Genomic DNA, 14,243 nt, shown 5'->3' with positions numbered 1-14,243 from the left:
TTATGGTAGGATGTTTTGTGATACAACAGACCTACACATATGCATCAAATGTGATATCTTTAACATTTTTTTAAATCACTGATCCCAGTGGTAAGTGATACCTTTCTCATACAGTGTATGTCTAATGATAGAAGAAATCTTTCATCGTAGGTACATCACTTTAAAAAAAAAAAATTGAAATAGTATCTTGTGTAAACAGATCTGCAAAGTATTGCAAAGGATGGATTGGAGTCTTGATCCAAGACTTATTGATTAAAGCCATTCTTTGTAACATGCACGTCTTTTCTTACATCATCAAATGGAAATCTTCCATTTTATTCATGAACTAAAATATATGTTTTGTTGTACTCCAGGTATGACAAAGACAGCTCAGAGCTTAGATTACAGGTAAGGATTTAACATGTTTTAATGATCAAGAACTCATAAATCTTCTTGAATGTCTAATGCATATACGAATAGGAGCAATTTAACTGGCACTCATTGAAAATGGCCACAGTTGCTATGAGTATATATCATGTTCAAATAAGAAAGTCTCTTAAATATTTCCACAAGTTTTCTTCAATGTAAAGCGTTGTTAAGTTTTGAATGAAGAATTCATTTGTTGTCATTTTGCAAAGTACTCTCTGCTGGTGGGAGTGTGCCTTCATTAATTAGATGTTGTGAACGATTCTGGTGAGAGCTGTTCTAAAGAATGTGGATCTCTTTATTTTATTAATTTTTGATTTTTTGTTAAGCCATTACAGAATTTGGTAGTATTTGTAATTTCAATGAAAGATATGATTACTTCTCTATTTAATGTACTCTATTTTATGTGCCATGCTGGAAACCCCCTGTGTGCCACATTATTGAGAGACACCAACGCGGTTATGCTTGAGAAAACATTCTGTTTTTCAAATCTATGTAACTTTAATACATTTGTGTTATAATCTGGATATGTAGTGAGCAAAGCTGTAGAGAAAATGCCAAGCCTTGCATTGACGTTAATTGTATGACAAATCTATAATTGTTTTTCTTTCAAATGACCAGCAGCTACATTACTGTAAATGCATGATTTTTGCATACAAAACAGTGACAGAAACTTAGAATTTACTTGCTAATCCAGTATGGAACACTGCTTGCTGGTCAATCATTACAAACACTTTCATTGTACTGTAGCATTTGGCGATTTATTGATCGGTTTCAATGGGTTTGTGTGTTTGAACAGAATATGTGAAGTTGACACGCCATTAAATGAGTTGGGCATGCGAACTTGGTACATAAAGAGTTAGGAAAATAAAACAAGTGACATTTTCATCTCTACAAGTAAATGTGCCACATATTGGTGTGTTTATATCTAGTATGGCATTTCAAGGGCATTTCCTTTTGGTGAAGTGCATGTCTTTCCCTCCCATTCTTTCTGTCTCTGGCATATAGATAAAAAAATGAGACATATTTTCATGCTGGTAACATTTTTGTTGTTGTTTTTTTGCTGAAGCATACACATTAGTTTGGATTTTAAAGGGAAGATAAACCCCAAGAACAATGTGGATTGAGTGAAAGCAGCAACATTAGTAGAACACATCAGTGAAAGTTTGAAGAAAATCGGACAATCGATGCAAAAGTTATGAATTTTTAAAGTTTTGGTGTTGGAACCGCTGGATGAGGAGACTACTAGAGGTTATGACGTATGAGTGGACAACAATACCAAGAAAATATAAAGAAAATACTACAAAAATCCATTTTTCATGAAAATTACAAATTCCATCAACTTGATATTGACATATGTTAAGGGTAGCAATTATTCCCCCTGCTTTCTGAAAGCGGTTGGTCCACTGCTCTTTCATAATTCTAGAAAAGTGAATTTTTGTCATATCCTCTAGTAGTCTCCTCATCCAGTGGTTCCAACACCAAAACTTTAAAAATTCTTAACTTTTGCATCGATTGTCCGATTTTCCTCAAACTTTCACTGGTGTGTTCTACTAATGTTGCTGCTTTCACTCAATCCACATTGCTCTTTGGGTTTACCTTCCCTTTAAGTATTGAGGTCTTGTGCAAACTCATCTCTTCATGCTATGGCTTGATAAATATTATCTCATGCTTTTGCAGATTGTTCACTGTCAGACTTTTCTTTGAGTACTTTTGCAGGGAAGTGAAGAAGTCGTTTCATCGCACGAGGATGAGGTTGAAGATAAGAGGTTACCAGTGATCAAGGAGAAGGAAATGGAAAGGAGCAAGGAGAAAGAAGCATCTGAAGGGACCACAGGCGGAAAGAAAGAAAGTAAAACCGAAGAAGAGGTGAAAAACAGGAGCAAGGAGAAGGAAAATGAGGAGAAGGAAGGTGATAAGAAACACTTAAAGCCTGTGGAAGAGGTTGCTAAGAAACAAGAGGAGACCAGTAGCCAGAAGGAGGATAAACGTGATGAGGATGCCAAGCAGCAGACTGTGCGGAAGACTGAGAGTGAAGATGCGGGAGTAAGTGCAGCTCTGCAGGAGGAGGTCACATCATTGAAGAGGATGAACACTGCCCTGTTTGAAGGATTCAGGTAACAAACTCCTTATTCCTTCAATTCTGCCATTTGTAAGAAGGATTCTCTTTACAAACTTCCTTGCATTATGCACAATTCCTTGTATGGTTCAATATGTTTGCATTACATACATTCTGATCATCAGTGTGTATTGTCTGACTCTCATATAGATTGTATCACAAATTTAAAAAAAAGACATGCTCATGGATTTTGTTGCACAAAGAAGGTACTGTCTACTGTAAGATTTTCAGGCAGTAGCATGCTGCTCAGCCATATAAGGTCACATATTTTCTCCCGAGTCCTCTATCAAATGCATTTATAAAATGGGCTTTAGAATCTCTGCAGTCTGATTGGTCAATTGTTATGGCTGCATTGATTTTTACTGATCCACACTGAGCCATGCATCTGGTAAAATCTGAACGCATGGTTCAAGCCTTGTACAGGTGTACCGGATGCATGATGGGGACAAAGATTGAATTTCATGAATTTATGGGCCCATTTCATAAAGCAAATGATGTACAGGCCTATTTAGTGGATTGATGAGAATTGGATGCTCTTGTTTAACTTTGGAAACATTCTAAAACCCACTCATTGGGCTCATGGCTGTAAATACTTCCAAAGTTAAACTCGTGCATCCAATTCTCAATAATCCACTCTGTCCTGTGCATCATTTGTACGATAAGACATTGATGTGTGACAGTATGTGTTTACTTTGAAGATGGTTTCATTAGGAGAAGTTGAAGGGCAATTAGCATTCCTTCTGTATCTCATCTGCTAAAATGAAAACAATCTTACAAAATGCAAACTGTGTAATGTGTGTTGTCAACATACCTTATCCAATAACAACATGTCACACACTTTGACATTCATTATTTCCTTCTCTGTTTGAGAGGTCAAATGCAATATGGTCAAAAACTGCAGTACTGTCCGCAGTAAACCAGCTCAACTGTCGTTATTTCTGCCAACCGTATCAATTATATCCAATGTTTAGGACATGTCTGAGGTACTTTCTACCCCCTGACTGGACAATGACCAAAGATGACATCAATGCAATGGATGCCAGTAAACTCACAGAGTTCCCATTGGACAGTTTCTTTGACCATTATGAGAAAGGCCTGAGGGATGTAAGTTGTCAGCAATAGATATATGCACATTTGCCTTCATCTACGGGACACTACTGTCTGATCAGTTTTCATCAGTTGTGATATTATGCATATATTACTAAGTAAAATACTGTATGTCACATGTTGGAGTGGGACAGTTTATTTTTATATTTCTTTAAGTCAGTGAGTCAAAGGTTGAAAATGTGCAAGAATCTATCACATGAATGATTTAGAATTAGACTTGCAGTACACTGTTTATGATTGATTGCATCAATTTGTTGGTTTTTATGCTACTGTGAAAAGTGTACCTTGTCCTGAATTGATTTTGAAAGGAACGTTATGGGAATAGAGGTCCATCTTGTGGATGTCCTGTAATTTAACTGTAAATATACTGTCTCTAAATGTGAGGAAATCTACTTAAAAGAGAGAGAGAAAAGAAACATGAAGATTGTTGCCCTGTATATACCCGGATCCAGGGAGGACTGCAACCGGCACACCCCCCCCCCCCCCTCTTTATTTTTTTGCTGAAACAAAAGAAATAAAAAAAATAAAAATGGGGGAGGGGTGCGTGTGCCCCCCCTTTAATTTTGTAAACGTGCCCCCTCTTTACGGAATTCCTGGATCCGCCCCTGTATACCCCAAGTGTTCTCATGCCTCCTTTTCTTTGCCATTGTCAAGCTGGTTGGGCGGTATCAGTTGAATGCAGAGGAAAAGGAGAAGGAAGCCATGGTAGCGCAGGGTAAGCTGAACAATCTCCGAAAGATGGTAGCGCAACTCTTGTCTACATTACATGATACTCAGGTGAGACAATGTAGATCATAGAAAGTCTAGTTCATTTTACGGCAATGCAAGTGTGTTCCTCACTTTTGACTGTGAAGTAAAGAGTGATCCATAAGATATGCGAGACTCTATGCTAAGGCATTTAGTATTTTAACCATGGTTGAAAAAAATGAACAATTATATGCCTTCTTTCAATAGTTTTTAAAATCACTTACTAGTAATTATCTACAGCCCATTTTTTTATGCCTCCGCCACGAAGTGGTGCCGGAGGCATTATGTTTTCGGGTTGTCCGTCCGTACGTCCATACGTCCGTACGTACGTCCATACGTCCGTACGTACGTCCGTCCGCTTTCGTTTACGCGATAACTTGAGTAATATTTACTGGAATTTTACCAAACTTTGTCCAAGTATGAAGTATGATGGGGCAATTATTTGATTAGATTTTGGGTGAAATCGGCTGAAGGTCAAAGGTCAAAGGTCAAGGTCAAATCATGAAATTGTATCCGTTTACGCGATAACTCAAGACTGGATGGAGCAAATTTCACCAAACTCTGTTGGAGGATGATGTATGATGGGACAATTACTTGATTAGTTTTTCAGTGAAATCGGACAGAGGTCAAAGGTCAAAGATCAAGGTCAAATCCTAAAATTTATCTGTTTACGTGATAACTCAAAACTGGATGAAGCAGCTTTCACCAAACTTGGTCCAAGGATGATGTATGATGGGACAATTAGTTGAGTAGATTTTAGTGACATTGGCAAGAGTTCAAAGGTCAAAAGGTCAAGGTCAAATGCTACAAATGTTGCAATTTCCCCCATATCTATGCAATGCCCGAAGGTATTTTCTTGAAACTTGGTGTGGACATGTACTACTGCGTAAAGATTCTCCAGAGAGAGTTTCAGGTCATAAGGTCAAAGGTCAAAAGGTCAAAGGTTAGGTGAAAATGTTGCAATATTACTTTTCTCTCAAATGCTTCAATGTATCTTCGTGGAACTTGGTACATATGCATGTACTGTCTGGCAGGGATTATCTAGGGAATTTAGGGGTCATGGGTCAATAGTCAGGGGTCAAAGGTCAAGGTCAACTCCTCAAAATTTTACTATTTCCCTCATATACTAGTATATGCAATGCTTGCATTATTAGTTTCAAAACTTAATACATGCATTATCTAATGGAGATTCTCCGGGAAATTTCCAGCCAGAAGGTCAAAGGTTAAGGGTCAAAGGCCAGGTTTCAATGCCCCCCCCCCCAAAAAAAAAAAAAATCTATTTTGTACCGTCATCACACTCTTTCTTCGTACCTTGGAAATTACTCATTGCATAAACTTTCCCAAAATTCCCCAAATATGTGTACCTGCACTCTTAGAAAAATTATAGCAAACCCAGTTCAAGACATTTCTGACAAACCTGTCATTTCAATATTTTGCCAGTTATGTGAAACTGTCATGGATCACACATTGTGAAGACATTGTACTATACGCCTATTGGGAGAATCATGCATTATGGCGGAGGCATCAGTCGCCATAGCGACATTTCTAGTTTTTTTTTTTTTTTTTTGGGGGGGGGGCACCTTTTGTCTTGGTTCACGAATGTATGCACAATGTTAACTCAGTAAACTGCAAATTTATTTAGGCACATTGTATTTATTTTAATGTACAATGTTATGACTAGCATTCTAAATATTGTTCATCTTTGTAGTTTGAAGCAAGGCTTCGATTCACAAATATTTGCAGATTTCTAGCTAAAAAGCTTTTAGGGTTTTTATGTTCATGTTAGCTAAGTTGTCTGATCTGAAATGACATTTCATGAGGACAACCCGGCCATGGAAACTTTGCTCTTTGAATTTCGATTGCAGGATGACATTTCGATAGAGAGCATGAAGGGAGATGAGATCGACAACCTCCTGGCAGTATGTCTCAAGGACCAAGACACGCAAGAGTGAAAGCAGCCTTGATGGACCTTTCCTTTTGTTGCATATCTACACACTGTAGCTCAGCTATAAAGTGCATGCGACCCGCAGCTCCAAGTTGTGCAAGAATGCTCAGTGCATAGCAAGAGTGATCTGAACTCATATTGATGGTGCTTTCTATGATGCTATGAAGTATGCAAGCAATTATCGTTTGATTCGGAGGCCAGTGTTTGCCCAGTTCATAGTTGTCAATTTCATGTATGATAGTACGCCGTTAACATGTATTCTTGCATATTGTATCATACCAACTTTTATTATGTCCACACCGACTATCCTTTTCTTTTTCTACATCTCTTTTTTTTTCTCTTTGTCCTCAAAGTTGAGCATGAATATTCCCTGGACATGCTGTGGAGTAGGGAACATCTGTTTAGAACAGTTATTTAGCTAAAGTTGCCAAATGGATCACGCTCAATTTAAAAACCGTTAAAACATGTACATAGCTGTTCAAATTTGTTCATTGTACTTTTCATCGTGTGTTTATGTATGAAATGTGCATTTAACTGTACTTATTTTTCTATTGTGTGTGTTTAGGAAGAGTTCAGAGAGCTTTAAAGTCAATGAATTTCTGAAAACTGATTGGAGAGAATCTTTACCAGTTCGTGCCAATTGTGTACACACTTCTGAGCAGCCAGATCTGTAGCTATGAAAATATATAGTGGACAGCACATTGTTCTTATTTTTGTGTGTGTTTGTTCCATGAGCCAATGTACACTTGAAAATCATTGGATGAATGTTCCTCAAGTTAGCTTCTCTGACCCCCTGTGTGAAATGAAGCTTTTTCTTTTTTCTATCTGTTCGAAAAAAAAGTATCACAGGAAGTGATGATAAGGGTGAAAAAAAAAAATCCTCGATGCATGTACATGTACATGAAAGAGCCACTGAAAAAGAATGCATTCCATTGCTGCCAAGACTTAATCACAACAAAAATCTGTGACATAAGTGAATTTGCCACTTCTGTGAACAATTATGTATGTTGGTAGATTTGCCAGTAATATACATGTACATATATACAGTAAAATCAACATAGACACCCACACTCAAAGAATGAAAGCAACAAAGCAAATACGCAGTAAAGTGAGAAGCATCCTGTGCCAGTGTACTCTGTAGAGAACAGATGACTTTCAAAGAAGAGAATTTAGCATCAGTTTGCAGACAGGGTTAGTAAATTTCAGTATAATTTACCTTTAATCCCACTGAAGTAAGCAGTTTGCTATGTCACAGCTTTGTGCAAGCTTGTACGTACAACCTAACAAATTGAAACCCCTTCAGATCCCTCAAAAAATAAAGATTGAAGAAAAGCAATGCTTGCCTATCTGTCAGCTTGGGTGAGTGTGGTACTGTATTGTAGATGAAAATATACAGGTACGTGTATGAAAATTACACATCCTGTTTCTTGTGAAGGTGTCATATTCACGCTTTCACCCTAGTTTAGGTGCTTTAAGACAGTTTGCATTTTATCACAGGTAGAAAAGGAAATAGTTTAGTACCTGGAAGTACCTGTACCAAGAAAGCAAGAGGAAACATCCGTAATTCATGTACAATACCCACCACAATTTGATTTAAGTTCCATTTCACTATCACTTATGTATGTGTTCCCTGAAATAAGTTTTCAGGTTTGTTTTGTTTTTCTGCCGTTCATCATTACTTTTTAAATACAGTATATTGTACAGTGTACATGATGTTCTAACGTTCACATATTTGTAGTCGAAATTTGACATGGCATTGTAATGGGAGATTGATTAGGAATGAGCATGTGAACTACTCCTTACTTCGGCCACAGATTCTGCCAGTTTTGTAAAAGAAATGCAAACAAATATGTTTTATAAGTTTGTTGAAAATGTGATTCTTGAAGAAGTGTTATTTGATGTTGAACAACAAGATAATGTCATCCTAAAGAACATTGAATAAATATGGATCAATCGCAGTATACACTGTATTCTCTTTGCCATGACGAGAACACCTCGTCTAAATTGAACTCACCGTTTTGAATGTTTACACAAGAGAAGCTGCTATCTTAATCCTATACCCCTGGTACTGCCATACCCAGCATTACCAACGGTTAGCTCTCTCATGGCAGAGACCCCCCCCCCTTTGTTTTTATCTCAGTCTGGCAAGTGTAAAATGACTGCATGCATGGGTGCACGCACACATCAGTGTGCTTGGCCGCACTTTGCTGTTGCTTTGTTGTCATGAGTATTCCCTCTGTCATTTCTAGGGAGGGAGGTGGGAATTGACTTCCCCACCTCCCAAAATATGATATCTTTATACAATTCAGGTTTTAGACCTTGCAATCCCCTGAAACAGTGTTGAATCAATCCCTAGACTAGAGTGGTAAAGAACTGTGAATTATTCTTGCAGAGAAAAAAAAATCCTGCACAAATAAAGATTGCACTTTCTTGAATACATAATTAAAAAAAAAAATTATGCAGCTTGTGTTTGGTAGAAAATTAACACAATATTACGATGCCCACATAACAATCATGCAAGAAGAATTTGGTCATCAGCAATGCATTTCCACTGCCGTAAATGTATAATTGTCTTTGATGTAGACTACAAATCTACAAACTGGTGCTGAAATAATCCTCAAACCCGAGTTGGAGGAGAGTTGGAGGAGGAGTTGCACGTCTAAAATCTTTCCCAACTCGGGTTTGGGGATTATTTCGACACCGTTTTCTAGATAAGGGTAGTCTGAATTCCAGACCCTTTGCCATTTAGATCAATTTTGCCACTCGTGTATGGATTCAAAGGAGTACTTTCGTCTGTTATAGGTCAGTGTTTGTACACAGGGGCGTCACCAGCTTTTTTTCAAGGGGGTGCGTTTTGACACTAAATGTAACGAGAATTTTTTTTGGACAGACATTTGGAATTTAGGAAGCTTTTTAAGGGAAACCAGACGAGGAAAGGGCACCGGCGTAGCTAGGATTTCATCTTGGGGGGAGGGTGTGGGAGGGGGTTGTCCCCCGTCCCCCTCCCAAAGTGAGAACTTTTTGTAGTTTGATCTTGTGAAGTGTGCAATTTGATGAATGTTTTTGATTGTTTTATCGACTTGAAACAGTCCCACTCGTTTAAGGGAGCAGTATATTTTGATGTAGATTATTATGGAACAATTTGCCTATAAAATAGTATCATCCAAATAAACTTCTTGTTTTAATATCTACACTGAACATGCTGAATACATCATGAACGCGAACAAGCAAGAGCGAGCGGAGTGAGCGACGGGGGAGGGTGTGGGAGGGGGTGTCCCCCTCCCACGGTGAGAACTTTTTGCATATTGATATTGTAAATGGTGCAATTTGATGCATGTTCTTGCGTGTTTTATCGACTTGAAACAGTCCCACTTGTTTAAGGTAGCACATGTTGATGTAAATTGTTATTAACAACGTGCCTACAAATGAAATCATTTAAATAAAACTTCTTGTATTTTCTTATACTGATGCCATGAACGCGTCCGAGCCCGAGCAAGCGGAGCGAGCGAGGAGGGAGGGTGTGTCCCCCTCCCACGGTGAAAACTTTTTGCATTTTGATGTTGTAAATGGTGCAATTTGATGCAGGTTTTTGCGTGTTTTATCGCCCCCCCCCCCTCCGGCTACGCCAGTGGTAAAGGCTTAATTGAAAGGAGATAATATCCCTTCCCCCACGACGGAACTTTTGCATTTTTTTTTTTTTTTTTTTTATGAAGTAAAGTGACAGATCTGGTGCACACTTTCGATGAAACATTTGTAAATCCGTCAATCGAAAGGTGTATTAAGTCCATGGAAAATAAACCGAACGGGGAGAGTGTGGGAAGGGGTATCCCCTTCCCACACGAGAGAGACTTTCCTTTTTAGAATTGAAATTCAGCAACCTGCCACCTGGTGCACACTTTGGGTTAAATAATTGGACAGATTTCTAACAAAGAAGCAAGAAAATCTTTTCATCTCGGGAATTATGATTATGTGGGGTGGGTGGGGCAAATGGTGCGCTTGCCCTTCCAATATTTTTATTGGGGCAACTTTCTTTCTGTCAAAAACCAAGAAACTCTTTTCATCTCTGGAATTACAATGTATTAATCATGGGGGGGGGGGGGGCAAAATTATAATGCTTGCCCAATGTTTTTATGGGGGAACTGTCAAAAAAAGCAAGAAAATCTTCTCGTCTCGGGAATTATGGAGGGGGGGGGGTGGGCAAAATGATATACTTGCCCCTCCATTTTCTTTATTATTATTATTTTTTTTAATGAGGCTGAGGCTCGCACTTGGCCTCGCATTATCAGTATGGATTGGTCAGAAGTAACGTGCTGTACATAGACCCTACATACTTGTAAAAGTAGCACACGCACATGCAAACGTGTACGGTGCTCCGTACCGTACGGATGTACAGTACAGTCGATAAAAAGTAAACACTGTAGAATACTAGTAGATCAGGGCCCCGTTTTATCAAAAGATAAAATCAATTTTAAATTTCCTTACCACACAGTCTGCCATAGACTTACAGTTGAAATCAACTTTATAATTGATTTTAACTCTTCATAAAACAGGGCCCAGTGCCGCTAAAGCCCGGGGTGCGAATTGCTTTTGCCCACGATTTTTTTTTTCTTGTCCCTGGTTCAAAATAAAAAATAAATAAAAAAAAAACAACAAACAACAAACAAGAATAATTATTTAGCGTCCGGCGTTGAGGTCGCTCGCAGACTGAAGTGGTGATTTGTTCTTTTTTTTTTTTTTTTTTTTTTTTTGGTCTGAAGGGGGGTGCATCTCCCCTGGTGACGCCCATGGTACAAGGGATTACTGTGCAGATAAGAAGCTTGGCTGGTGAGACAAAACGGTGTCGGAAACCCTAGCAAAGCATTGTTTTACTCAGGTTGCCTTAGACGGACTGTATTCCTAATGCCTATTTTTTTTTTTTTTTTTTGGCAAAGGAGTTAAATGTCATATTTCTCAGACATAGGTGTATTTATATTATACACTATATATACATAGTGTATATATATATATATATATATACACACAAACAAACACACAAATATATTGTATATGTATATACACCGGACTACGGACTTTCGCAGCTCCACTGGCAGAAGATGGAGTGTCTTGCACGTATACACACCGAGTATGCGTGTCATAAAATACAAATGGTACATTGTACATGAACAATTAAATGTAGGTCCTACGATTTGTAAAAATGTGAGGCAATATCCTTTTAAACCAAGCATACTCGAGGAATAGAACCACACTGGAAGTAATGGACAATGGAGATAGACCTACATGTACATGTTCCTCCTTGGGTACTGAGACCAAAATCCTTACCTTAGAATAGAACGCGCCAACAAGTTATCGTGTGATTTTCAAGTGGATATACGTGTAATTACCAACCACTACAAAATCGCCGTTTTGTGGCGAGGCATTCGCGCTTTATTCATATTCACTCATCCAAGGCCAAGTCGCCACACCCAAATTTGCATACATACTGTAACACAAAGAAGACACTACATGGGCACCATTTTTTTATCCTTATCAAACTTATCAGCTGCAATACCGAAACCTATCGCCAAGAACTATTCGGGCTTGGAACATACAATTGTACTCCCAAACTGACATATCGATAGCAACACGGGAGAGACTTTCAAAATTAGACTGCAGGAAACGATCCAGAAAGGGAATACATGTACTGTGTAATCTTAAAATAGCCCCCCCCCCCCCAATACAATCAAAATAATGAGACTCGACTCTAAAATGTAAGGCTCATATTTAGAACAATGAACACACCTCTCGAGCGATAAATGTTCTTACTGCATGGTCGTCTACACTCGGCAAACAAAGAAAGTAAACACTTTTTCAAGTTCATATTTCTCATAGAAAATTTGGCCAAATATTAATGTTTTATATACCATGTCAAAGGTAATTCAATTGGTTATCAACCTGGTAGGTCAATAGAACTTCGGCAAACTTTACGCATGAGTGAACACATTCATTTTTTTTTTTCTCTTCCAAAGCACAAAAGTAAAAATGGCGGCAAATATGGACTAGTTGTCATTCATGCGTATGTGCTCTTCCATGTAACAATGACAACAAAAGACAATCAAAAAAAAAAAAAGAAATCAATTTTCAAAAATCATCCTGTGATCTCTATAATGACTTTGTAGCCCGCAAAGATAGAGAAAAGCGAAAAAATATAGAAAATTAAGAATCTTCTGTCAAATTCAAATTTTATGAAAGAGGCAATGTTAACAAAAGTGGTAGAAATTTCGAATGCTATGTTCATTCAGTTTCAGTTTATTTTATTTCGACACGGTCACTCACTTCAGCCAAAGGCTGTTCTTCAGTGAGTCCGTGAAGTGCATGTTACAAATCAATGTAACATAATACAACATTTTGTACTAAGTATACTTAACATGAGAAGTAGAATCAAACACAATTATCATACACTGTAAAATCAACGCCATAAAAACAACCCTACCATTTATACTGAAATAATATTGCAAAAGATTACTTACGCATTAAAAAGAAGTAAAATGCATGTATATCATATATATATATATATATATATATATATATATATATACATACGTGTATACACATGTGATAAATGAAAAATAGAAAAATGAAAAATAAAAGTGGGACCGTTCAAACATAAGACTTAATACAGACACACACACACACATCATAAAACTGCAATTAATTATCTTAAAATCCTACCTTTGTATGAAACTTATCTATTGCACTTATGAATGCAACTAAAGAAGCACTTTGTTTTGCATCGCTTGGCAAACTATTCCACATTTGGGCACCACGATATGAAAAACTGCATTTTTAAAAATTTGTGGTTAATTTGATTGTCTTCCTCAAACCATATAAATATTGTCTAAACGTTATATATAATTTCAAATTAAGAATTTTGAAAATGATATTTGGTTCTTGAATTTGTCTCATGAATCCTTGAATTCCTATCAAAAGCATGAAATACAAAAAGTTTGTCCATTTCATCACCTTTGCAGCTTACTCCCTGTGTCTTTTCAAGTTAGACTGGACAGAAACTCTTAGGATATAAAGCGATACAAGGAGATTTTTTTTTTCTTTTTCATTCATGTCTCTCGTGTTGAATTGGTCTTGTTATCATTGGTATATCTTGGAGGGCGTTTGCAAAAGAATTGCATAGTGTCAATTTTTGCAATTTTTGATAAATTGTTTTGTGTCATGAAAGACAAAAATCAATGTGTTCACTCATGCATGAAATTTCACTTTGTATTAACCTACCAGGTTGATAGCCAATTAAATAATCTGTTGTATGGTATATATATAAAACACAATGATATCAAGCAAAATCTTCCATGAAAAATATGTGCTGGAAAAGTGTGTACTTTCTGGGTTGTTGTTGTTGTTTTTTTTTTTAAAGTGTATATCCTGCCTCGACGATCAGGACCACAATTTGAACAGAATATAATTACAGTGCACAGCGCTCTGCCATGGTATAGGCCTCGTACAGTTACGTTCTGAAAATACTGCATATAGGGTGTGTTCACAGGGGCACTCATTGTGAAGGGCGTCACGCATTTTAATTCTCAAACCGTGGGAAGTCCCCTCTCTTTCCCTGAGACTCATACTAGCACATTATTGAAGAACAATATCCTCGGCAGACACTGGTTTTGTAGATTAACCCTGCTGACCCGTGTTTAAAAAAAGAAAAAAAAAACAACAACAACTATGCAATGCAAATGCATGTTGACATGCACTGATTCATAATATGCCTACCCTGGATGATCATTGCTTACGTGGCCAAATGAATAGGCATAAATGTGTGTCTAATATTCTATAAACCTTTCTACTCTTTTCTTCAGATCCCGTGAATACGTCCATACACACACGCACACACACACACACACACAAGCAAGCAAAAGAAGGAGAAAAAAA

General features: G+C 37.6%; 1 protein-coding gene across 1 annotated transcript in view; it reads left to right on the top strand.

Moving 5' to 3' along the window:
• LOC140227551 (ATPase MORC2-like) overlaps positions 1-8,293 on the top strand; it is a 38,835-nt gene extending 30,542 nt beyond the window's left edge. The window contains exons 22-26 of the mRNA XM_072307959.1: positions 354-387; positions 2,125-2,522; positions 3,496-3,628; positions 4,286-4,408; positions 6,244-8,293. Of these exons, the coding sequence (XP_072164060.1) occupies positions 354-387; positions 2,125-2,522; positions 3,496-3,628; positions 4,286-4,408; positions 6,244-6,330 (775 nt within the window). The 3' untranslated portion in view covers positions 6,331-8,293. The remainder of the gene's footprint in view (positions 1-353; positions 388-2,124; positions 2,523-3,495; positions 3,629-4,285; positions 4,409-6,243) is intronic.
• Positions 8,294-14,243: the final 5,950 nt, after the last annotated feature.

Source organism: Diadema setosum, chromosome 4 (genome assembly GCF_964275005.1).
Source record: "Diadema setosum chromosome 4, eeDiaSeto1, whole genome shotgun sequence".
In the NCBI taxonomy this organism is placed as follows: domain Eukaryota; kingdom Metazoa; phylum Echinodermata; class Echinoidea; order Diadematoida; family Diadematidae; genus Diadema; species Diadema setosum.
Note: the sequence above shows the minus strand (reverse complement) of the source record. Positions and strands in the feature narration are given on the sequence as shown.